The following is a 27,603-nucleotide window of genomic DNA, read 5'->3' as shown; positions in this document are numbered from 1 at the left end:
TACAGCAATTTTGATTGTATCTGCATGTTTTGTATGTGTTATGTATTGTTTTATGGCTTTGTTGTAAAGCGCTTTGGGAAACTTTCGGCTATTATAAAGGGCTATACAAATAAACTTGATTGATTGATTGAGTACCCTGCTGTGCCACTATAAACTACAAACTATAAACTAGGCTACTACTACAAACTACTATTATAGTTATTGTTCCATTATCTTTTATTGTAACTGTTATTGCCACTCTTCATTTCAACCCCAACCGGCCCGTCAGACACCGCCTACCAAGAGCGTGGGTCTGTCCGAGGTTTCTTCCTAATAGGAAGTTTTTCCTCGTCACTGTCGCACTGTTGCTTGCTCTGGAGGGAACTACTAGAACTGTTGGGTCATTTAATTATGGATTGTTGTCTAGACCTACTCTCTCTGAAAAGTGTATCAAAATAACTCTTGAATTGATACAATAAATAAAATTGAATTGATTTAAATGGAAGCTGACAATCTTTTTTAGTTAACAATAAGTGAGTAAATGTCAGTATTTTGTACTCTATATGGAACGTTATAGTATCCAACCCACTAAAGAAATTGAAGCGACTCATGATCCAATGCCATGAATCCATTAACATGTAAACTGCATTTGGGCTGACTTTTGGCCAGTAGGGGGTCAGTATATTGATGACAGCCAGACAGTCCCTACCATTCTATGCCAGTATAAAGTTGTAATGGCTAACATATTGGCAACAAATTGCTACTTAAACATCGGGTAGAGCAACATAACAAGTGATTTGGAGATTTTTTTTGTTTTAAATAACTGATGCAAACAAGTCCCATATTTACTCTCCTTTCAGCTGCACTTTGAATTGCCCTGTTGCTGAAATGTTGAAATGGTTTCTTTACCAGCTATAAGCCAAATTTTTTTTATGTTTAATTAGAATGGATCCTACTCAACCTTGCAATAAATGTTTGAGTTGTAAAAACCAATACAATGAGTAAAAAGAGCCAAAAAATGTCTGTCGAGCTGAAGAGCTGAGTATTATTTCTCAATGATTTTTGCACCTAACACATAAAATGTTGATGAAGGGTAATACCAGCTTTGACTTATTCATGTTTAGAAAAAATATCTTCATTCAAAAATATTCATAATAGCACACATGCATTATTCCAGCCCAATTTGCACTTGTGCAACTTAGTGGCTCAATAACTTTAATATTAATGATTTTCAACTTTATTCTTCAAATGCTTCTGCCTGCAAGGCAGCATTTGAAGAATGTGTCCTCATAGTGAGCATAGATAGCTTTCTAATCAATTCTCTGCTGGCTTAGATGAGCGTTACATGGCAGTAGAGGCAGACCTAGACATCTGTTGGCATACATTTTTCATAGGGAAGCACTCCTTGTGGGCATAGCTTCTCCAATAGTGTATGAAACATTTACCACAATCAGTGACATGAAGCTAAGCAATCAGCAAGAAATGAGTCGAAGGTGCGAACTATTGGCCTGCCTGTGAGAAAGGGGCCAACTAAAGCTCTTTGACATACATGTAATGGAGGACATGATGGTGCAACACCCAGGCCGGCTGCAGATTCCTTACATAGTCTAAGTGCTTTGATTGCTGCCGCCTCTTAACTTGGACCATCTCTCACTTTGCGTTCTCCTTTTATTCTAAACTCTCCAAAACCATTTTCACTCTCCAATTCTGTAACAACACAGCTGGGTCATTCTTCTCATTCCACTTGTTATTCTCATCTTTCAGGCTTCATGCTTAATGGTTTCATTATAGTTAAGAGAAGACATCATTTGGGTTAAGTTGCATTACATTTGTCACACGCTGGTTATATTTCTTCAGGCTTGTCTCCTGTCACTAGATAACCTTGGTATGTTAAATGGAGCAACAATAGTTCTTTCCCCAATGAAATTGCAATATGACAGTGTCTTTTATTATCACTTTGTCTCGTCTTTGCCTGTCTTCAAAGACATGTCAGCACTACAGACAAAAGTAGTTTAACCCTGGGATTAGTTTTTGCTGCCATGCTTTTTTCTACCCTAGATGTGCTGTTGTGGAGTGGATGTCAGGTCTGTCACTAAAAATGAAAACTGACAGGGTGTGATTAGTGTTTTTCTGGACATTAATCCTTGTCTTTTAGTTTAGCTTGTTTATGAACATCCAATTGTAATTAGAGGACGTTTCAATGAAAAAGGTCACTAAGTGAAATGTAATTTTGCAACACCTCTACTTACTGGACAATTTATTACAGTACACTATAGTGTTAGGACCTTGGTTTTTAACCTGTGCCAGGCATCTGAATTGTGTTAAAATTTGCAAACTATGTGCAATAATGGAGATGTGACATTACTACGGAAAGTGCCTAACGTTTTCTTACACAATTTGACTTTTTGTGTTATATATGTCAAAATGAATATCTTACAGTAATAAAATACTGGTTTTGTTTTGCTTGTATTTTGAACTGTTGAGAAGTGCATATTAAGTGTATTTATCTTCCTTTCCACCTTAGACTACATAGTGAATATTAAATTACGTTGTGAGCACAACAATGACACATCATCAACTTCTAATTTGATATGGAAAACTTGCCTGCAAATAGTTGCTTTGGCATTCATTTGGAGTTGTGTTTATGGCAACCTGATGAATGTAAGTCCATGGTAACACCTTTTAGCTGTGGTTTTGGTCTCTATCAATTCCTGAGTGGGAATATCTGGCTCTTTAGCGGCTAAATGCTCTAAGGCTAAATACTATGTTCAGCAGCTAGCTTAATGTGTCTGTGGTTTGATCCTGAGCAGACCTGGGCTTTTTTTTCAGGAAACAGCTGCCTGCTGCAGCTGAAAACGATGCTGTGAGAGCAGTAAGAGCGGACCAAAACAGTGCGAGCCTTACAGCTTAACAAAAAGCTGAACTCCAGATACAGATTCAGTTGATAAATCTCTATCGGTACATCACTACAAGCAACTTTCACATAGTCATTTTCTACATTGTTGTTACTGAAACATATACATTATAGCCACTTTAAAGTTTCTCAGTAAATTACTTACCCTATTGTATCGTTGGCTGTATACTGTGTACATTATGCAGTAGAGCTGAGTCAATTAATCGATGTATTCTGCAGTTTGGATAATGGATTAATCATTCGAGTAATTCTTTTGGACAAAGATGTAAAAAAAATCACCTGTTCTGGCTTCTTAAATGTAATTATATACTTTTTCTTTTCTTATTTTCTTTTGTCTTCTCTGATAGTAAAAGTGAATTGCTTTAGGGATTGCCTTTTGCTGCATAGACCAAATGTATAATCAAGAAAATAAGATTAGATGGCACTTCTATGTTTGAAAGGAGTAAAAATTAACAAACTCATATAAAGGTATGGTTGGATAAGGCAATATGATGTCCAAAATCAGTGAATTTAAAAAAGTTTAAGAAATCTGTTTATTGATTTAATGCCAAAACAGAATTTATCTTGTCTTATAAAATATCATGAAACTTTGTTAATAGACGCGTGGGATTCCCTGTTATTGGCAACATTGACTTGTCAAAATAGAAATCCATAAACCTCCCTTGACAGTGCATTAAAGTGGACACATCCCCATGATTTATTAGATATCCAGCTGACAGATACCCAGCGATTGTTTACTGTGGTGGACCCTGGCAACGACTGGGCGTTTATTGCTGTCTCTTCCAGCAGTATTTCAACATTGCATCTCATTCCTCAGAGCCACCAGCAAACAGGTTCAACCACACACTCCCGAGTAAGCAGCACTGGTTTGTTACCAAACAGCAACCCATACCTGCTGTGTTTGCCACTTCTCCAAACTAATGCTTTCACTTGCAGGTGTATTTCAATTAAAGAGAGAGTAAGGAATTTCACTCTGTATAATTTATGGGTAATTATGCACTTTGACGATTTGACGAACATTTTCACTAAATTCAGGTTTATGAGTACTCATAGAGGAATACAAAACTGGTGTTTACCATGTTGGCATTGGGAAATGGCATGTAAAACGTTAAATGGATAATCACTTCAGTTGCATTTGTGGTTTTTGTATTTTTTATTTTGGACAAGATTCTATGCATACGAGTGGCTCAGCTTCTTTTTTTTGCATCTTGTATTTTTTAGTTAACACAGCAAAAAAACGCTTCTTGAATTTTAAAACCTTAAAGGGTGGAGGGCCTTTTGCAGGTCTTGGGTGCTGCTAAAAACTTACAACTGCACCTCTTCATCCATTCAGATCCCAACAGCACATGAGATGAAAGTGGCTGACAACAGCTCAACATGAAAACCACAAATAAACGATGATACCGGTGACATCCTCCCAACCAGAAGTCCTTGTATCATAAAGAATCAATGTCAACCTGATAGAGCATCACGTTCCCTCGCTGCAGATCTGTGATGTGTGAGAATTTTATTCTTTCAATGACCCAGGCTTCACATTGTGCCAAAAACACGGCTCGGCCGATTACACAGAAAGAGCAACATTACTTCCCCCCTTTTACCTCTGTTTCATTGCCTGGAGAAAACGTATGTGGTTCTGTGAAGGTGATTGCATTTGGTGTGTTGGAAAAAATGTATGCTTTAATACATTGTGTAAGGTTGTTTCTAAGCAGGCCAGGAAACAAGCAAATGTTTGGGCGTGTAAGTTCTGCTTGAGCTAGAGAAAAGACAAAAAATGACTGCCTTTCAACAAGACATCAACAGCTGTGTGGAGAGTGGGAGGATGTGCTCATTGAACTACTACACTTCTGCTGCTGCCTTTAATAAAGAATGACTCACGCTTAGAGCGGAGTACTTGGTTTGATACATTTTTATTAAAGTAAAAATGGCGACAATGGTTCTGTGGGTGAGCAGATATTCTCATACAGTCACAACTATTCATTTCTTATTGATCACATGTTCCCAAAGAGGTCCTGATGATGTCATGGCTCTCTGCATCATTAATATTGAAAGGTCATTTCCCCTACTTGGAAGTCGTGTCTATCACACTCTGGGTTCAATTTCCAATTTGCCACAAGACTGCCTGGGTCATTTCAGCTATTTATCTGGAAAAAGACTACCTAACAGTGTTATAGAATTCCTCTGGAAATTAGCTGACTACTTCTTTTATTGTATCCTATGGCGCCCTTGACTCGGACAGCACTAAGTACCATGTACAGTTCTGTTTCTACTGCAGTCCGACTCAGGTCACACTTATTCAGTAGATAGAATACGTTCAAAAACTGACGCGCATATTATAAAAGATGAACATAAGTAGAAATATGCTTTGATTTAGTGTTACAAAAAAACACCATACCAACTTCATATGGACGGTAAAATGTGTCAGGCTTCAATAGTATTTGAGTCATGAACACAGATGTAATGCCTGTGTTAAGATCAATTTTCTATTGTTTTTTATTTCTTACATAGGGGACACAGTTCACATAGTATGGCACATTAGAAATCACAAGCAATAACACACATACGTTTTTTTCACATATCCAAAACTAACTCCAAAATTATAGTTTTTTCTTGAGGCTGCTTTGCAGTGTTCTAATTAGGAACCTACAGCGACGGAGTTACTTTTATAGGCGTAATTAGTTTGAAACCTCAAAGAAGTCTTACTTTCTATCAGCCCAAATCCTTCAATGTAGTCTATGTTATTCTATTTCCAATCCAGCTTCACTTAAACATGTGCCCTGGGTAAAGGACCCTCTACACAATTCTGCAATGTAATGCTCTACAAATACATTTGTATCAACATTTGCAGACTTTGTGCATAAAAATATACTTAGTTACTAAAAGTCACAGATCGCGTTTTATTTTAAAGCCTCCTTTTCAAGGTCCTTGTTAAAAAAATAAAGCCATAATGTAATGTGCCATCTGAGGTTAATTATGCTGTATTCAGCTCTTCAGTGCCAGTTATGACCTTGTGCATGTTTGGTGCTTACAACAGCAACGTGTGCTGTTTGTGTATCTGAAGCACACAGGTATTCCATGGTGTCTGCACCTGTAACTCATAATAGTTTTGAAATGCATTATGTTTAATTTTGTGCATCCTCCACATTTTCCACCTTCTTTTTAACTTGAATCCCATTTGGAAAGCAAGAAATTAGGGCAGTAGCTCCCTGGAGAATTTTGGAATAAAACAAGGTTTCTGGAATAGTGTGTGCACTGTGAGTCACAAGTGCGTTTTCAGTCGGTGGTCTGCTGGTAATTGCATTTCAGTCAGTAATCGTTGACTGTTTCAAAATGATTATGAACATGCTACAGCCCCCCAATCTGTGAAACATATCTGGAAACAGAGGTAATATGATCCGACACACAACTGCAGGGAGGGCAGAAACAGCAAATTTCTTGTTTATACATTGTCAACCACACTATTTCCCAGAAAAGTCAACATCACTTCTTCAAGTGGAACTCACTGCTCTTGCAATGAACACTTGTTTGATTTTGAAGACCCCTCTCAGACAATACAAAGCTGGAGAGATAGGCACTTACAGATCTTAGTTTTTTTTTATGTAAGTTTAAAACAGACCATCTGAGGGAAATGGTTCACAGTGAGAGGATTAACAGTGGTCCCACAACAGGCACAGAAACAGGTCATTCATTTCCGTTCTGCTCCTTCTAAAGCTGAGGAGAGTCACCACACAGAACAGAAGGCATCAGTCTGATGCCGTAGTCTAAAACCAGCAGGTGGAGCTCAGACTGCTAACATTGGGTTAGCAGATTTTGTTAGCAGCAGTTGAGTCATGAGAGCTGTGACCTTCTTAATGTTCCAATCAGATGGCAAGTCGGCCTTCTGAAACCATGACATCACTGCCCTGACATCTAACTGTAAACATGTCTGATATGTCCTCCCATGGGACTTTTTGTTTATTCACAACAATAATGTATGTTTCTTTTCACCTCAGCAAGATAGTCACAGTGAACAATTGCTATTGAGGATGACCATTAGTGTTACTGACCTGGGGACTTTCTTTTCCACCCCTTGGGTATTGTCATGGAAGAGTGACGCCTACATTGCACCACACTCAATTCCAATCATGGAGGTACAAGGCCTTACTCGGGCAGGAAGTGCCTGCAGATGATATCATGCAGCTCCATGGACAGCTGTCAGGATGAGTCAGGTGGATGTGGGCAGAATGAAAGTCGCTGTGTTCGTTATGTCAGGGAACAAAATCCTTCTTCAGTGAAGGAGCTTCCGATTCAGTCAACGTCAAAGTATGAGGAAGTACTGTGACAGAGAGCTATAATGTAGAGTAACTTCCATGTCTGCAAAACAATAGATAACACAATCGTGAAAGAAGCTCACCTGTGGCTGCAATCACGAGTCTTTCTCTTATCAGCATGGAGCAGTGCCAGCCCAAGACTGCCATTCGATAATACATTGTGTTTCCTGAATAGAAATGTAGAACTAATCTATACAGTATTACTGTGCAGTAAGTTCAGAAAACACATTTGCATAACATAAAACGTTTTTTTCTTTTTCTTTTAGATCCTGGCAAAAATAACATAAAACCTAGTTACCATCTTTTTAACTTTTTTGGTGCACCGTAGTGCCACTACATATTTGCATGTACTGAATTATACATTCAGTGTGTGACAAACATGTGCACTTTCTCATAATGAGAAGGAATTATTTATAGCATGCTGTGCTCTTATCATTTGTCGGGCCCAATAGGTACAAAAAGATTAAAGTTCAAGGACACTCAAACTTGTCCTCCCAGCAAGCTGTTACTTGGACAAACATTCATCATTCAAGCACACAACTGCAGCACATCTAATCCCTCTTCACTACACAGTATTAATTTGATAAACAAATCTCTGGTACACTATGCAAGTGGCAGGTCCTCCTGTGTCTGACTGAAATTAATATTGCACACAAGATAGTTCACTGATATATCTCAGTTTGCAGGAATTTAATATGCCTATTTAATGTAAGACCCTTTAGTTCCGGCATGGTCAAAACTCTGTGGAGAAAACAATTACTTGGCAAATTATTATTGCACAAAAACTTATTCAGGAGTGCCTTTCCAGAAGATAATTATATTCTGAGGCCTTCATTAAGAGCTTTGTGAGTACATTTGTAAGCTCATTCTCTTCAGAACTGTAATTCATGCTGCACTGGTGGAGCTTCTTAATTAACACCTACTCCAGCCAACAAATAGAAGTGTGTTAGTTGTACTTGCCTGCAGAACAAAACACCATTGTTGTTTGTAATGTCCTTTGTGGCCACCTTCCTGAATTGCAGATGACTGTCTCTTCTTTTTTTATGTAGTTTTCTTTACATATAATGTGAATTATGACCCATCTGCTTGCATTGCTTTGTCATATTGGATTATGTATTTTCTTTTGTGAGACGTATCTTTAGCCAATGAGGTTTACTGAGCAACCACACCAATGGAAAGGTCCTAAAAAGGATGCAGGCTGAAAAAAAATCAATTACCAAATTACTCAAAGTAACAGTCAGACTCCTTCCAGTTATTGTATATGATCATGAGGTAAGCTCTATTGGCATAATATCACTGTTTAAAGATACAGTGTATCCATTGTTTGTCTTTGTGTGAGTGTGTGTGTGTGTGTGCGTGTGCGTGTGCGTGTGCGTGTGAGGTGGAAAAGTGAGGCGGAAGGGGTGGCACCTGGCCTCTTTAGAAAATCTATTTATGGCTTTCACAGTTCATTAGGCCCAGACCAAAATACTTGGCTCTTGAATATGTTTATCAAATGTCTCAATGTTCTCAGTCACATCTGCAACAAACCATAAAAGAGTGACTACTGCATACTCATCATAGCTTATATAGTTTTTCTTGACCTTGAAATTGCAAAATGTGTAAAATGTGTGGCATCTGCAAGCCATCTCTAGCTATCTGAATAAAAGTGGCATCTGAATTGTCAGTGCTACTGTAGTTTGGTGTTTGTTATATATATTAATAAAATATGAGGACCCGAAGCTACAACCCGCTTATTTTGTGTGCATGCACCTGATGCTGCATCGGCTGACTTTGGAGCACTGTCTTTCTCTGGGCCTTGTGTTGAATTTGAACCCAATGAATTAAGATAAACAAATACACACATAATCAGAGGTAATGATAGGAGGATTGAATGCAATTGTATACTAATTTTGAGAAGCTGCTCTGACTTTGACTAACCAACTAACAGGAAACAAATAAAATGGGTTTAAAATGAGTTTAAAATAATGTCTGACACTTTAACATTGACATTCATCAGGTTGCAAATCGGGCTCTTTTCTGCCCACCACCACCTGACTCATCCTGACAGCTATCCATGTGAGCTTAGAGTTTAAACAAGAAAATAAGTTAACTCCCAAAAATGATACATCTACCATTTATAAAATAAATTGTTTTTTAAAATAAAAAACCTATTCTGCCAAATAACTGTATGTGTACAAAAAATATTTTGAAGATTGTCACATTTGGGTAATTTAGTAGGCCTAATAGTAAACACATTTCCTACAATACATATTGCTTGAGAAGTCCTTAACCTAAATAATTTTTATTAAAGTGAACTAATACAGTACTGTGGGGGTTAAAATATATTATGTACAATCCCATTATTTTTAGGCTGAAATAATGTAATATAGTTTGAATAATTTGGATTGGTAGTTTTGACATGGACAGTATTTGAGGCACAAGGCTCAATTAAATATAACTACAACAGAAAATAATTAAAAACTATGAAATGATTTCTAGTACTTTGCATGTTGTCTTGTTAAGATAACCTAAATGAGTTCTGGATCAAACACAACTGGCGTTCCACAGCTTCATCTGGTCATGCACTAGATTTATGGAAGCAATAATTAATCCATATATGGGCACATACGGTTAGTGCCACGCCCAAAACACCTCCTTGTTTTGCGGGCTTGCTGTGTCCTGTGGTTGCCCTGCCCCGCTGCCAGGAAGTTCAGGAACTCGGTCACCGCCCCAGCCCCCACTACGCCTCATCTATTGTTGTGCAATAGTCTGCGACATCGAAACAATCCTGACCGAAACTTTTCAGGTAGCTAACTAACAACTAGAGATCGGTTTAAGCCACTCTTGTATTCCTCTTTCGATCAATTTTCAAGAAGAAGTTTCCTGTAAGGTTAGGAGCACAACTGAACTGAGTCACTGCGGGGAGGAAAAGGGAGTAAAACTTTTGAGGCAAGGAATTCCGTAATTCCCGTTCCTCCATTTTGAACTTTTAAACGCCAGTTTTTGCTAGTGTATTGTTTTCGGTAAGTTCACAACTTTACCTTCCTAACTGTGTTACTTTAAATAGTTAATTGTACATTGCATTAACACGACAGTTAACGTTTTCCGTAGTATTAAAGTTAATGGCGCTAACGTTAGTGTTTGTTGTCGCCTAGCATTAGCTAGCATTAACAAGGTGCCGTGTTTGGCGTTAACGCTTCATACGTTAAGCTATATTGGCTCAAGTGTTAACGATGACCTATTAATAAGAAAATCGGTTAATTTAAATCTACATTGGGTTTAAAGTCTGCATACTAACATTGTTTACTTGTTATAGTGTCAATTAAAGTTCCTTTAGCTGGGTAAAACCAAAGGTAATGTGGATAAAGTTAGCTAACATTGCAACAGGTGCAGGTGCTGTGCTTAAAGCTAGCTGCTTAACGTGAGTATTAGCGTTTAGCTAGCTAACGTTACCTTAGGTGTTTGACCCACCCTATTGCTCCAACATTGAGTTTGACTTTAAAAGTGTTATTGTATTAAGGACGTTTCTTTGTTGGAACGAGCATTCCAACTACCATACGATACGCCATCTTGTTGTTTCTTAAGCCAAATGGTTTAACGTTAATTTGCTGAGAGTTTAAAGGGTAATTTCACCCAAATTACATGCAGCTACCCACAGTGGTATCTAGTCTTGCAGAAAGTTTTGGTTTATTTGACCAGATTTTGAGATATCAGTTTCTAAGACTTCTCGTGCCACACCCATACAGAGGAGGTGAACAATTTACTCGGAATTATAAGTTATAAAAAATGTCACTCGACATTGTCCACACATCAGCAAATGACACCAACATTATCCGCATGGTTAGATAAATCCAGGGAAACACAAAGTGGGTTGTGTGACCTTTTTGAATTATAGTGTATGAGAAACCTTGCAGTGGCTGATAAGTAATTGTAGATCAAAGCCTTTAGTGAGTTAAAGGGAAGTTTTTTTTAAAATGTGTTATAACTGAGTCAGACCTTCTGCATCCATCCATACTGATTATAAGTTAAAAGGTGCCATAGATCATAACAAGTAGCCTCCCGGCAAATTCAAACATTAGTCAGGATTCTTACGCAATATCGAAGCACACCACCCACCCAATAAGCAGTTCAATATTAACATTAAGAAGTCATCATTCAAATGTTCTCCTGGTGTTTTCAATATTTTAACGTCGTTGTTGACAATGTAGGTTAGTGGATATGAAAACATTGTTTTCAGAATACAGCTGACTAACTTTTCAGTTGAGGCCCCTCAGCCCTCAGGGCTTGATGATTATCCCTGCCCCTTCCTGTCAGATAGCTAATCAATGGAGTTGCAGTTTCTGCCTGAAAAGAGCAATCAAAATTGGGCCACGGTGTTAATGTGTTCTGCCTTTGGCAGTCACCCTGCAAGGGATGGAGCATTGCCGGCTCAAAGAAGGACCTTTTATGTTTTGACTATTGTACAAACCTTCAGAGACTAGTGCAAAAATCATAAGAAGCTTCTTTTAGGCAAAGTAAGCAAATGTCTTTTTTTTCTTCTTTTTTTTTCGCTTTCTTGGCAAACCAAAAGCCTGCCCTCCATAACATAGAGCCATATAGATATTCAGAGTTTTGGAAGACAAATGTTTGATGCAGTCTAAATTATGTTTTATCTTTGTATTTGTAGAATGAATGCACCCTAGTCATCTCTCCCAACTTTTTCTCTGACTTTGCCAATTTTTTATCCCCAGAATTCCAGACACCATGACAAACATCAATACAGCGAACATCAACACAGCTAACATCAACTTCAAATGGGACCCAAAGAGTCTAGAGATCCGTACTCTGGCTGTGGAGAGGCTGCTGGAGCCCCTGGTAACCCAGGTAATGTTTCATTTTTATTTTGTGTATATAATATAGAGAAAAAAACAATAGCAAGTGAGATGTCCCAAAGCAGCTGCTTCTAAAGTTGAACCGTTTTGTATCCCTGCCATAGGTCACCACTTTGGTAAACTCCAGCAACAAAGGCCCATCTAACAAGAAGAAAGGACGCTCCAAGAAGGCTCATGTTTTGGCTGCATCTGTGGAGAATGCCACCCAGAACTTCCTGGAGAAAGGAGAAAAGATTGCAAAGGAAAGTCAGTTCCTAAAGGATGAGCTTACTGCTGCTGTGGAAGATGTCCGCAAGCAAGGTATATTGAAAATGCATATTGCAAAAGTATGTGCTTTACATCTTGTACAGAGTGCTTCTTAAGATAGGAAGGATGATAAATAAATCATGAGCTATGTACATATCATCTGCCCCAGTAGAAGACGTTGAAATAAGAACTTGCTTTGAGCCTGATAGATTCCCTTTTGCTACTGGAGCCTAGTCTCTCATTGTCAGGCCTATTGCCAAAGCGCTGCAAAGGTCTGGCGAGTCCACACAACATTCCATGATAAGAGAAAACGTGCTCTGGTTTAATGGCATTTCTTTAAACCAATCACCTTCACCTTGGGCAGCGCATCCGGACACAGGTACGGTGCCTCTGCAAAATAGCCTCGGGAAGGAGCTTGTTTTAGTGGAACATGTGTTCGTAGGGAGGCGTGCTCTGGAATTTAAACGGCTGTCGAGTGTTTGATGATAATTTTCTTCGCTAATGGCTTTGCTGGCCAGCACTCTGAGGTAAAAGGTGCTGAGTAAAACTTGAAGGAGTGAAGTGTTTGCGCTACATGGTAAAATGGAAATTTTGTTTGGGTGTGGAAGTTTGGTTTAAAGGTCAGTCCACCTTAAGTGAGCCTGTGCTGAAGCTGTCGCTAGCTTTTGGACTAACCCCTTTAACTTCTATTAGGTGGCAAGCAAGACACAGGACTTTGCTTGGGTCTTGAGGAGTTAATTCACTGACAAATGGCACTGTACATGCATAGCTACTTATTACAAGTTATTCCTTCCAGGAATTTGGCACTTCTTTAATATATTTAAGTTTAAAAACATGTTGCGTCTGTGTGCGTGGATGCTGTTGCACAAAAGACATCACATGCAGCATGGTGTTGTGCGAGCATCTGTAGAGCGGCGGGGTGGCTACGTTCATAGCGGGGTCATTGACTGTGGTTCACCGGCTCTGACTGGTGTTCACTTTTTGCTGCTACCAACATTACATGATTCCTGGATAAACCTTATACTAATCGATTATTTATTTAGTCTTTGGAGCTCCCCACGGAACACTTAGCTTGTTTATCATATATCTTTGGGAAATTTCAGATTACTTTGGTAAAGTGGTTGGTATGAAAAAGAGGCTGATGACAGTCATGAGGAAGCTGAGTTTAGCTGGATAAAATTAAGGGGGAGGGGAGGCGAGTATTTTGTCACCTTTTAATGTGAAGTGCCTACCAGGAGTTATTTGATTTTCATTCCTGTAGGTGGTTTAATCGAGCATTTCACTTCATGTATTCCCTTATTAGACATAACGACAGGTAGTAAATGTGACACAGGAAAGTGTTCAAAGAGAGGTGAGGGCAGAGTAGAAGTACAGGAAGGAGGATGAGAAGCAAGAAGTCTTAAAGTATTTTATTTAGATTTTCATCTCTGTATGAACATAGTCTTATTAATTAATCTTAATGAATAATTCCAACCATGTTAAGTCCTAACCTAGATATCACTTGGCCCTGCAATATAAGTGTTCTTTAGTCATCCTACTATTATGTAAACCTGCTTTCACTCTTTTGTTTGAATGGTGTCTGACATTTGATAGACCCCTGTCTGAAGCAGAAGCATATAGTCAGCTTGATTTACTTTCGTTATCACATTTCAAACCTATGACAAAAATGAGTCAGTCAGCATTTAGGTCGGACATATTAGTTGTATAGGGTTATCTGTTGGGTTGCTTAGTGGAGTACCAGTGTGACAGAATGAACAACTGTGCATCTTGAGACCCGAATCTGTTATCAAATCACCAGCTAATTACCCAATTAAATTACCATTTGGCTTGCGGTAACGGATTCATAGCAACTTCACTTGGAAGTCTCATTTATTCCTCTCTGCTCTGGATATCTTTGTGTCTTTTGACACACTAGCAGACCATTGAGACCAGGGGTATTACTTGAGGGATGCAGTTATCACCTTGTGAAGCAATATTTGTGTCACTGTTTTTTCTCCCCAGATGCCCAGCAAGTTAGATGTCCCCTGCTCGAGCTCCGCTCTGAGTAGTTGGGAAGTAGATGACATGTCACTAGATAGCCTGTGCAGAGCTCAATGCCCAGGAATGTTACTGTAGTTGTGGCAAGCTGTCACCGGACTGGAATTCACTGACTGTTAGCTGGTGCCTCCGCCTGGCTGTCAGCTATGCCATGCTGCTCAGTGGAGCGTGCCTAGACTGATAATATGGCTATTGAGTAAAGGACCACCCCCCCATACTTGATTCAGAAAGTATTTTCCACCCAGCTGTGGCTTACCAGCTGTTTTTAAAATGGGAGAAATAAATTCTGACATGATAATTAAGAATGACTGTGCATACATGAAAAAGCATGTGGAAGTGGCTAGTGAACAATGTTTTTTCCACCATTTAAAGTTTTGTGGAGGTTTTTCCCTAGTTAACATAGTCTCTGAATATTTTAAATCCTATTTTATTTACCGTATGCATCACTAAAATAAAGACCTTTCATATCCCTTTTTAAATACGCAGTCCTTTCTGTCTGCTTTTGTCCTTGTTCTCTCTGTGTTGCCCTTCCCTCCCTGTCTGTGTCTTTGTTCTCCTGCTGTGTGGTGGGCTTATTGTGTGATATACATTTTAATCATTTCATCATGCACTTGGTGGGCCGCAGGTGAGCGTTAGATAGATGAGAGTTTATTAAAGGAGCACTGATCACTATCTGTCCCCTGAAAATGGCCTTATTGATTTTGTTCACAGGGGGGAATAGCGGCCTTGGGTGCGGACTGTGTTTGAGGTCCGTGTTGTCGATCGTTTGCACAAACTGTTTTTTAGCTCTCTGTCGGGGTAAAATTATCAGAATCTGTGTGGGATCCCTGTTCTACAGGTTTAATAGTGGATTTTTTTTCCTCTTTAAAACACTGCTTTACTGAATTTTTACTGGCAAAATTGAAGTCACTCAAGTAATTTCCCAACACAAAAAGCTGACACCTGAATCTTAGTTTCTTATTGTGAGGTGCTTTATTTTCACATCACTTTAATTAAAATATCTTTGTCTTTTGTCTGTCACTGTTGTGGAGACGAAAGTTGCTTAATTGACCAGTCGAGTGGCAAAAAAATGATCTGCAACTATTTTGTGTATCAACATATTGGTTCGATCACTTTCAGGCAGAACTACCAAATATTGCCAGGTTCAAGCTTTTGCTCCTGCTGGTAACTTGTTGTTGATGTTTCATTTACTAAGCCAAATACTAGGCTTGGGTGATTGTTTATATTTTTAAATCATTCAATTGTGGTTACTTGAGATTGTCGATATGCGATCTGGTTGCCAGTCTGACAGGCTGGCAACATTGGACATGTAATTGGTCTATAGGTGGTCCAAAACCACTTTTTGCTTCCCGATTCTGATACTTGAAGTTGCTTATCGGCATAAGAACATAAACTACTTTAACGTAGATTTATTCACGTGGTGTCAGATCGGTGCATAAACTCCAGTACTTCCCAATACCAGCGTTTTAGGCAGTATCGGAGGTAATGCCGATTATGGTTTAGGAACATCTCTAAATTGGACATAACATCCATTAACTTCCACTAATCAACGAAACTAGCTGCACCTTCTCGGCTCTCCTACCTAACTGACGTGCAGCGCTAAGCTGACAGTGTCTTGCTTCAGTCGCTCGACACTGTTGATTTTGTGGCCGAATAGCCTCTTTACATTTAAACCTACACTAGTTCACTCAGTCACTCATAGCTCTCTCCTTCTTTCAGCAACTTACTCGCTAATCCCACAGTTGTTTACACGCTATTAGCTCAGTTAGCTACTTCAGTTTAGTAGTAAGAAAAGTCTTCTCGCACTTTCTGGCATCCATGTTAATTAGCGTGTCAAATGTTTTAGCGTTTCCTCTGCCTCCTATAGGGATAATTGTACATGTAATAACTAGTTTATTTGCTGTGTTGGAAGCGAGGCTCCGCACCAGGGTCGATCGTTAACATAAACTGCTGTAACCTAAGTCTCAGTAGTCAGTGCAGACCTGATGTAGGTCCTGTTAACCATCCCCTAGCAGCAGCTGGGAAGCCACGGACTCCGAATGACTGTCCTAAAATTAGCACATCACACGTCAGGTTCATGGAAAACAGACGGCAAACAGGTTTGTAATTACCGTGAGGATTTAAAGTTCACTTGTTAATCGTGCTGATTAACTTGGCTCAGCGGGTGGACTTACCGCCTCACCAGACCCTAGATATTATGTGAACATCTTAGTTCTGATAGTAAGCTAGTTAAAATCGCTTTAATATGGACATAGGAAAAATCAATCGGCAATATTTTTTTTTTCAATCGTCATATATGATTTCATCGTCAATTGACACAAGCCTACAATCCAGTCAAGCCTGCATCATTAGCATACACTTGTACTTGTCCTTAAAGTTGCATGTAAGACATTCACCAGCTTGTTGATTCACAGTAAATTGAAGGGGCACATATTTGATAAACAATACATCTTGATTGTAATTGAAGACTTTCTTACCACTAAACATGTTAGTAATAATTAAAGCTTTACCTGTAAGAATTTGTATTCATTGCATTAATATGTCCACTGTTGAATACATAAAAGAAATCATGACAGATTAATTAATCTTGTAATAACTTGATCACATATTATATTGTCAAGCATTTATTGAAATGCTAAAAATGAAAATCCTATCGCTACCAGCTGCAACATTAGTATTCAATAAATTGTTATTTAGAGGTTTGGTCATTTTTTCTTCTGATAGTTGTTTTGAGAAGATGTTTACCACTCGTCCAATTGACAATCTCCAATTTCCAAAGCAAATGCTGATTTCCAGTTCATATTTAGAGTTGGCATGAATGCAAGTCAGCGCATAGATTTAAACATAGACAAACTGAAGCACATTTGCTTTAGATGCTGCAATTGATGTCTGCTCAAATTGAAAATGCCTCTACTTCAGTGAAAATATGTAGTTATTCTGAGTTGCATGACTCAAATGTTGAGACACAGGTGCTGAAAGGAGGTGGTCTAGAGGAAAATAAGAGAGTGGAGTTTGTGATAAATTTGGAATTAAATCTGTCTGAACTGTAACGCATACAGTCGCCTTTTGTTCTTACAGCAAACATCAGTTGGGGGACTCATCTTTTGACTGCTTGTGGTCCGAAAACATTCCAGAGGTCAAAGCCAAGAAGTCACTTAACGTTGTATCTAAATACAGCTTTCTCGTTATCTTGGCGTGATAGATCACACTGCCACTCTGAAATTTAATGAAAAAACACTCTGCTCTCACTGGTCACTAGTCACGTAGTCAGTTTACAAGATTTATTAGATTTTGCATCCATTTATCAGTTTTGCCTCTTTGTTTTACGAAATTCCATGCTGCAGCATTTTGTTACACCCCCAAACTATAACCTGTTCTCTTTGAAAGCCTCCACAATTGTCTAAACTGTTTTACCATGTTTGGTTTTGTGGTGGCTGGAGTCACTTCCAGCACACAGTAAATAGAAGGGTAAAAGTACGCTCTCTATCATAGCATGGCTTTGTAAGCACTATTGCCAAACGCGTAAAGCTGCTCTATATACACAATTGTCATAGAAAAAGTATTTAGCAAGACAGTATGATGAGAATGATCTGCTGCTAAACTAGTTTTCAGTCTTTTATTGCAGACCAAACCTCATGGCTGTAACATAATCACTTACTGTATGTTAGTGCTTGTCATACCATTTCTTCATTCTCTATAGAGCTGTGCCATATCATAGGAAATTGGACAAGATAAGTGCTTCTCTCTTTTGGCTTAGGATCTCAAATACAGACGTAGCTGTTGTAACGCATATTTTAGATTTTAAATTTGGCTGTGCCTTTACTGAAGTGAACTATTTCACGGAGTTACTGTTGTGTTCATAATTTGAGCTCACTAAATCTATTTGTGTGTCCAGTCAACTGTGCAGGTCCATCCAATGTAGGACAAAGCGTTGTGCTGGACAAACCAGACAGTGAGCCCATTGTTGTGACTTTGACTTCCTTTTTTTAATATATATAGTGTGTGTGTGTGTGTGGGTGTGTGGGGCTGCACAATTTAGTAAAATTTTAATTGCGATCTGATTTTGACTTCCCACGATCAAATTTGCGTGATCGAGAGATTATTTTTTTTAAAGCGTCATTTCATAGAACTCTGTGTTTTTTGCATAGCCAATCTACCCCTCCGTAACCCCCGTCAGATCATTTGCCAGTCAGAGTAGTTCCCTGCACCCCGTGCTGCTTGGTTTCTAGATGTAGACAGTCACAGGGGACAGAGTAACGGGAGGAAACTCAACAGATAGCAGCCGGCTATACGTCGGTCTCAAAGATTACCAGTTTACCAGTAAACGCAACATTTTGTCTCGTCTGTTGTTTTTCAGACAACAGCAGTGACCAGTAATAGTTGGTGCTAGTTAGCATCTGTTAGCTGTAAGCTCCTTTAGGACGCACCGATGCTAATGTCCTCACATCCGCTGCAATGCTGTTTATATGGATACGGTTTAATTTTGCGTTACATGACCCATTTCGTCTGTAAAGCCGTACCTGTGTTGGATCTCTCCTCTACTCTCTCTCTCCTCTTACTCTCCACTCAGCCCCGCCACACAGCTGTTGCCGGTCCACACTTCTGACATTTGTCTACAGTTTCGTTATTAACACAGCTGTATATTGTTAAATATAAGGGACAAACCTGTATTTGTACCAGTGTTTCCGCGGGTAACTCTGCCGTTGCGGCCGCCATGCCGAAGAACACAGAAGAAGTTATTGAATGCAACTAACTTCAGTTGGTAGAGTAACAGCGTGTTAGACGGAGCTGCTGGACCAGGGCCAGAGATGTGACCCATGGCCAGAACATCATAGTTCATAAAAATGCCGTGCATTTTTATAAGTGTGTGTGTGTGTGTGTGTGTGTGTGTGTGTGTGTGTGTGTGTGTGTGTGTGTGTGTGTGTGTGTGTGTGTGTGTGTGTGTGTGTGTGTGTGTGTGTGTGTGTGTTACTTTTTTTGCTCTGTGTGACACGTGCTGACCCAATGCAGGCAAGGTTGTCTCTCTCCAGATGAAGACTTCTGTTGCAGTTAACTTGCCTGGGATGTACTGTGACTGCTCAGACTGCTGCCATCTTCTGTAGACTACTACTACTGTAGGCTAATACTACCTAACTACTAATAAACCGTTTTATACATAAAGGATTGTCTTATTTAATGGATAGCAAAGGAATGCAGTTCATTGCGTTGAAAAACAATTAATTTATGGGATTTTGCAATAACAATAATGTACCGTTTTTGTGTCTCATATTTTCATATTACAACCTTTTGGTAAATCGTATGCCTTGATGATTATACTGTTAACAGCTTGATAATAGTCGGGAAAAATGCTTCCTGGTCCCAGACAAATAGGGATTAGGAATTCTTTTCAGCACTATGAAAGCTACTTTTCAAGTAGTATTAATGTTTTTTGCTGGTTCAAAAGTCTGTTTCTGAACCAGTTTTCATTTAAAGTTTCAGTTTAAACATCAGATTTGTTTTGTCATTCTCAGGAGAGTCAATGCGGCAGGCTTCTGGAGAATTTGCAGAAGACCCCTGCTCATCTGTGAAGAGGGGCAATATGGTTCGTGCTGCCAGAGCCCTCCTGTCAGCAGTCACACATCTGTTGGTGCTGGCAGACATGTCTGATGTCTACAAACTTCTACTGCAGCTTAAACTGGTAAGATAGTTACATCCATCCCTCTGCATGTTATACATTACAAACTTAATCATAAGTTTAGAGAATAAAATCATCCCTTTGTCCATTTTATCAACAACAGTATTACCAACTGATATATAACAGTACTGCATACTACTAACCTGATCCAGTTCACCCGGTAGGGCAAATTTACGTGAGTTAAATGTCCACAAAGATCTGTGGGAATGCATTTGGTCTACACTGATTTGTAACATGTAGACATACTTTAACTCATTTTTAATAAATGAATTCATAAACTTAACATTTTTGAATTTCTATGGAAATAACCCATGTAAATTGTATCAAAGCAAAAAAATTGCTCTTCAGTGGGTCTATTTAATTTTTCATTCATTTTGTTCGAAATTGATATAATTTCAGCTAGGTGGAACTTTTCACCTGTTTTAAACTAAAGATGACTTGCCTGTTATAATCACAAATAAAAATCACAGCTGGATTAATTGGTTTAAATTTTAAGGCAGTTTTAAACATTGCTCTTTGAAATCTTGATGTATTCAGCCCTAACTTGGAGACCTGGACATTATAAAATAGTGCAGTTATATTTCATGAGTTGTATGTTAATATTGTTCAAATTGATTATGCAACTTGTTTAAATTTGTTAACTGGCAGTAAATAACTATTTGTAAGTACCGTATTTAACTTTTTCAACCTCTGCTCAGGTGGAGGAAAATCTTGTGAAAGTGCGCAATGCAGGAACAGAGCAGGACCTTGGTATCCAGTATAAGGCCTTGAAACCAGAGGTGGACAAGTTGAACATCATGGCTGCCAAGAGACAGCAGGTAATGTACAGTTAGAAAAAAAAAGTGACAAAGTCTGATCGTGGGAGCAGAGAAATATGGTGGATTTAATTGGGTTGGGAGGTTATCGGGCACCTGAATGGATGTTCTCCAACCCACATAGCAAATGGTAAGTAAAACAATAAGAGAGAGTTAACAAGAAGAGTGCCTCATACTGTAACTGGGCGATTAGATGCAGTAAGCATGAACAATCTACTTATTACCCATTCCAGTGAAGTGGACCAGGAGTGCAAGAAAAGAGCACAAAGGCTTGACTCTAAATGCGACAAAACCCATTTCCTTGTGATGACAAATTGTATATTGTTTTACTCCACTATGGTCTAAGTGGTAGTCAAAAATAAAGTGTTTTAAGCTGCATTTTGCAGATGAAACAGCTTCATCAGGTTGTTGATCCAGAAAATGCACACACACCTGCAGTGTAGTTTATACCTATAGGGTTGTAACGATACACATATACCACCCCGGTTTTGAAGTCACAGCTCAGTTTGAGTTTGGTGCAGTGGAAAAAATCCATTTCAGATGGGGCTTTCAGCTCAGGCGTTTCATCTGCGCTCATCATAGTGTGACTGACTCGCAGGCCAATAAGCTTGCTGTGCTTATCTCAGGAAATGCTAACGATGTATACGTCTAAAAAGTTAAATTGGTTCTGCATGAAATGCATCAATCTACATACGTGTATTCTGCGTGCACTAGACCCTGACTCCAGTACAATGACAGTTCAGCCTAATATTTTAGTAATGTTTTTAAGCTATCCTTCATGGCCCGTGGTATACATCATACATGGATGTGTAAATTCTTTAGGTCTAGGAAATGACAACCACAGTGATTGGTAGTACTTAAATGTTTATTAACTACTAGTTTTACACAATACTGCCACCAACATCATGAAATCACACCTAGATTATAAAGTTTATAACATGGCATTTCTCTCTAGTGTGCACATTTGTAAAAAGTATTTAAATGATACATTTTTCATACACATGTTAAAAGAACCTTGTTTGAAAGTGAAAATTAATGTGAGTTATTGTTTATTGCAAAGCCTCTTCTTGGTCAAAGTCTGATCTAAAACACATGCGTAAGCAGTATATTATTACAACTTTGTGTTGGCAATTTTTCTGACTGCGCCTCTGCAGTGCACTGATGTGCTACAAGGCCAAAGTGCCACTGAGAACAATGCCATCAAGTCAAAAAAGTTGTAGTGAAGACAGGTACAAGCTAACTGCAAAATCCACCTCAAGCCTAGACATCACCCACCCCTTAAATGGAAAGCTTGCCAAAATTATCACAGATTATTTCTTTTTAATTTTTTGTAATACTTGTAACCAATACTTTTTTACGGATAGCAAACTGTTTAACCTGGCAGTGTTACAATTGGAGGGGTGGTTTGGTTTTGTGTAAACAAGCTGGCTTTTTATACTATAAGTCTATGCCAGCGATCACTATCTTCTCTTCTCTCCTTTCTTCTATGAAGATGTGTCGCAATATAATGCTGAGGTCTGAATGGCTACGTATTAATTTGCAACTGCATACTATAATGGCCTGATTATGACTGTTGTGTTACCGCAGGGGACAGAATAAATCTGGGTCATCCAGAACAAACTCTGTCACATTTAGTGTCGCCATAAGGGCAAGACAGGCTCATCTTGATTCTAAAGTACATTTTCACAAATCCTCCTGTAAGGATTCCGTCCTCCAGTTTAACCTTTTTTTTCTACTTTTCTTTTCATCTCATTCTGCTAGGAGCTAAAGGACGTCCACCACAAGGACCAAATGGCTGCTGCCCGTGGGGTGCTACAGAGGAACATCCCCATGCTGTACACAGCGTCTCGTGCCTGCCTCCAGCACCCTGACGTGGCAGCTTACAAGGCTAACCGTGACCTGATCTACAAGCAGCTGCAGCATGCAGTCTCCGGCATCTCCAACGCCGCTCAGGCCACTGCCACTGAGGACTCAGCTCTCAATCAGCCAGCAGGGGGTGGAGAGCTTGCCTATGCCCTCAACAATTTTGATGTAAGTCAAATGACTGGCTTACAAGTCACAACCCATTTGCCTTTCTCACAAGTACAACCAGACATTCAGGTATCTGCCATATTAAAAATATGAACTTTGAAATTAAATTTTTCCTTATAACAGTGTGGCACCGTTCCAAAGTCATGACAAACTGAACAGAGATGGACGAGGGCTTGTTCACAAAAGTTATAGTCGGGTCATAATTTTGCTTATAGACAGAACTAACCCAACTCAACCGTAAAATGACAAAACACTTGAGGGGGTTGGGGTGGAAGTTAGGATAAGATGTGTGGTCAAATTGGGACATGGCTTTGGGATACATGTAATATGTTCTTGAGTCACTACTACTTCATTACTTGATTTGCTTCTATGTCAAATGAAGGAGATTTACACAGCTGTAGCTTTCAGAAAGAGACCTGCATGAGGCTATAGCTATTCTTATAATTATATCTTTTTAACCACTTCTCTGCTGGTAGCTTCAACAATATTTTATTTGGTTTTTAGAACAGACAGGAAAAAAAGGCATGACGGCAATGTTTTTGCTGAGGACTAGACATAGAAAACAAGTGTATTTTAGAGTCTTAATATCTTTATTTGTTGGAAGAGGTAAAACATGCAAGGCATGGTCCTTAAGTTGCATACCAAAGTGTACTTAATGTTGACTTTGTGCAGGGAGGAACCATAATCTACTAAAAACACTTTCCTTGTTGCTGTCTAGTCCCTCATATATTAATGCTTAAAACCTTTATATCTCTGAAAGTTACTGTCATCCAGCGTTTACTCAATCTATATCCAGCAGGTACCTAAAGTTAACCGTTGACTCAGATTAACAAGTTTTTACCTTTTAATAAAAAAAAACTTTTACTTCTCTATTCTTAGTTAACTTGCTCTGTAATCACTCATATTGCTGTTCTGCAGAAAGAAACTGCAGTTAGCTTTAACTGCAAACTGAACTTTTAAGACTGTATTTACACAAGGTACCTTAATATTAACAAGAATATGTATCCACAAAGGTATAAGAAACTTATGACATACTAGTCGTCATAATATTGACACGAAACAACATCAAGGTAGCAGCTGGATAAAACATTGAGATAATCATCCTAATACTGCCTGTGGTGATAAATGCAAAGATGATTAACCTGTGTTTTATTTATTTATTTTTTATTTTTTTTTTTTTAACTGCCTCTGACTTCTGTCAAGCTAGCACTTTTTTTATTTACAGAAGAGCTTTGTCAATATTCAGACAGCTTCTAAAGAAACCCCTTTGTGTTAAACCTGTAGTGACATTGTTTACCCACATGATTGATGCAGTCAGCATGCTCATGTGTTACGTTTCTATGGCCATATGACTTGCAGCTTAATTAATCACGGCGTTTTGTGGGAATCTTAAAAGGGTGATTATTGCAAACAAGGGATGTTTTGTGGTGGTGCGTGGGATGCAAATTTGTATTTGTTTGATTAAGACATGACCTTTTTGGTAAATAGATGTTAATAATAATCACCTAATGATGGGTTCAAAACCAATTTACTGGATGCCCAGTTTCACACATGTAATTTGCACTGACTTGTGTAATTCCTCTGTGGACGTTGACAACATGCTGTGATCAGATCTATGCTCCTGCTAAAATGAAACGTCACAAAATGAATTGGACATTTTCAATTTCTACTGTTCTTTTTTTATTTTTTATTATTCTTTCCTCTGACTTTAAAGTGTTTTAGCCAAAATGTTTGGAAAAAATAAATATTTTTATATTTAACCAGGAAATCAACATCTTGCTATACAATACGTCTTCTTCTAGAGCGACGTGGCCTTAATGGTAGTGTAAGATGGGTATCACACTTAAACTGTAAAAATAATGGACATAGGATTAGTGACGTCCCCCATTGATTTGTCGTCTGCCGTTTAAAAGCCATTTTTCAGTTTCAATTGTTGAAACAGCAATATTTGTTACACGGTTATAAACTATAAAAGCATTTTATAGAATCTGACAGATGGTATGCCAAATGATTAATCTACATAAAACAAGCGTCAACTATGCAGTCTCTTAGATCTGTTGCATCAGTGCTTATTTTACAGGTAGCCATGCGGGAAGTCACTCCCCAAAAAACTCATACTGGCTCATACCACCATCTCATTTTCTGATGCCCAATTTCAAGTGCAAGACCAAATTTGCAAATAACTCAACCCCCCCCCCCCAATCCTGCCTGTCTCTCTCTGTTTCTTCCTCCATGTCTGTCTCGTGTGCCTGTTGCCATGGTGATATGACACGCAAGCAGAGGAGGTCAGATGAGACAGAATGGAGAGGCCGGACTGCCTAATAAACTACAAATCTAACAGATGAATTGTTTAATATTTTGTAGCAATAAGGCATTTTGCAGTACCCCATAGTTTGTCATTGGGGAATTAGCTTTCTTTCTTTAGCCTCCACAAGCGTCATGGTGATACCTTTACTCTCTGCAGTGCCTCTCCAGCATTTCAACTAGTTGCCTCTCTCAGCAGTCTTGTCCCTGTAAAATCAGACATTTGAGTGTTCTCTCTCATCCTGCAGTTATAAAAGAGAGGACAGTGGTTTACTACAGCACTTCTGTCACTCAAAAGAAAGGGAGCATAGGCTATCAAATCAGAATCATTTTAACAAAGGGAGGCACACACGCACACACACCGTAATCTTGGAAGGCATAAGTACTTCTCAGAACTGCAAGGTTCAAATTCAAGGTTTTCTGAATTAGATTGTTCATCACAAATAGAACGTATGGATAAATAGGGATGTGTTTCTTGATATGAATTGTTTTCTTTCTTCCAACATTGTGCTGTCTTACAGAAAACATAAAAATGTGTTATCGTTATTACTCTTAACCTTTTCTTCGAAGACATCGTTACATTTGAAGGGGCATTTGAAGCTTTTTTTAAAGGTATTTAAAAAAATCTGTGGGCCCTTAATGTCAAACATTCAACTGCTACTATTAAAATTCTTCATAACTCTTTCTTACCCACACTAGACTGGAGACATCACAGTATATCTCAGTATGGGGCTATTTCATTTAATTGAAGGCAAAAGTGACCTTAACCTAATTCCCTGGTTGTACCGTTAATTAGTGAAAAAACTGTACCTTATATTATTTCGCTGCTTGTGAATTTGTAGACCAAGTTAGTCTTTTGGCCTATGGACAAAAATAAGACGGCTGAACACATTCTTCACTTCATGTTTTCCAGCCACAGTCTGTCTGTCAAATCAGCCTTCCCCTTACCTGCCTAATTTCTCTCTTCGGACTTGTAGGGAGTGAGATTAGTGTACTGTAATGCCTTTTTAGCTTTTTTTCCTCCCTGTGTAATTTCCCCTCTGACCATTTCCTTACAGAAACAAATCATTGTGGACCCACTGGCGTTTAGTGAGGAGCGCTTCCGCCCATCCCTGGAGGAGCGTCTTGAGAGTATTATCAGTGGTGCTGCCCTCATGGCTGACTCTTCTTGCACACGTGATGACCGCCGGGAGCGCATTGTGGCCGAATGCAATTCTGTGCGCCAGGCTCTTCAGGACCTTCTGTCTGAGTATATGGGCAATGTAAGTGTCTCAACTTTCTATTCCCTACCCGTTACCACCACATTCCCCATCTACTCTGTATCCTCAACACACGTCTCTCTTTTTTGAATTTTATTTTTGCATTTTGTCGTCATTGGACAGTTGGACTTCAAAATTTGTTAGGTCAAAAATACAAACAAAGGTCTAAGATTTTATTTGCGGTTTTAATTTCAGCCTACATAAACTAAGCACAAACTCTAAGTTGAACTTAATTCAGTTTTTAGATGAGGTTAACTTGCTTTACAAATACTTTCATACTTGTATACTGCTAGGATCCATGTGAATTCTGTCACTTACCTGTAAAAAGCCCTGTGGAAAAATCATAGTGGTTAGGTTTTTCACTTACCTTACCATAATTCCTAAAGAAAAATATCAAGCGCAATCTAATTCTAAGCAAATTGTGTTCCTACCCAATATTGTTTGAAGTTACAACTACTTACGTACCTCTACTTAACCTCTCTTCTTTAAGGTGGGTATGGAGAGAGTGTCTTTACGATATCTAAAAGTTAGCCTAAATCACAATTAGGGGGTTTATATGCACAGCAGTGACTAGTGCTGCACTATTGATCTAATCGTCATAACTGACACAAAAGACATGACCAAGGTTTTATAATACATCCATGGATCAGTCAAGCTTGGTTTATGGTCGCCACTGTGCAAGTATAACTGAAGCTGTTTAGTCAGTAGTGCACATGTCGTATTTGGTCACATGGTATCAGAAGTGTAAAGGGTTTCAGATCATGCAGAAGAGGTTGTACAACTTATATTTTGTAACTTAATTACTAGTTATTATATTACACCCATCTTATGTCAAGGTTTACATACAAGGTCATACAAAATGTATTTTAATAAGATTTTTTTCTTATTCTCTTCATTTCATTTGTACTGTTAAGCAAGCAAAAATGTCTATTATGACAATTTCTTTAATTAAATTGTGAAATATTAAGTTTAAAAAAAAAAAGGTATTGCACATTTCTTTTTCAAGCAGTAACTGGGATATGGTTTTCCCCGATGGTTTTTTCTCTCTACTGACAGCACTCAAAATTTACAAACAGAGCTACGTGTTGAAATCGACTGGAATTATCCTTTTAAGTGAATATCCAAGTTAGGCCAGTTCTCCCCATATACATGATAAGGAAGAACGAAGGGAGTTACATTACGCA

The 27,603-nt window shown here is 38.7% G+C and overlaps 1 protein-coding gene across 2 annotated transcripts in view; it reads left to right on the top strand.

Moving 5' to 3' along the window:
* The first annotated feature begins 9,767 nt into the window (after nt 1–9,767).
* The window catches only part of ctnna1 (catenin (cadherin-associated protein), alpha 1), an 83,784-nt gene continuing 65,948 nt past the window's right edge, over nt 9,768–27,603 (top strand). Inside the window, exons 1-7 of one of the 2 annotated variants that reach the window (XM_034883246.1) lie at nt 9,768–9,988; nt 11,913–12,045; nt 12,158–12,353; nt 19,847–20,013; nt 20,709–20,828; nt 22,587–22,856; nt 26,219–26,422. In XM_034883246.1, the coding sequence (XP_034739137.1) occupies nt 11,926–12,045; nt 12,158–12,353; nt 19,847–20,013; nt 20,709–20,828; nt 22,587–22,856; nt 26,219–26,422 (1,077 nt within the window). In that variant the 5' untranslated portion in view covers nt 9,768–9,988; nt 11,913–11,925. Of the gene's footprint in view, nt 10,206–11,912; nt 12,046–12,157; nt 12,354–19,846; nt 20,014–20,708; nt 20,829–22,586; nt 22,857–26,218; nt 26,423–27,603 lie in introns of both variants that reach the window. The other variant, XM_034883245.1, reaches the window with a different exon arrangement.

Source organism: Etheostoma cragini, chromosome 10 (genome assembly GCF_013103735.1).
Source record: "Etheostoma cragini isolate CJK2018 chromosome 10, CSU_Ecrag_1.0, whole genome shotgun sequence".
Taxonomy (NCBI): Eukaryota; Metazoa; Chordata; class Actinopteri; order Perciformes; family Percidae; genus Etheostoma; species Etheostoma cragini.
The sequence above is the reverse complement of the archived record's forward strand: the minus strand, read 5'-3'. Positions and strand labels throughout refer to the sequence as shown.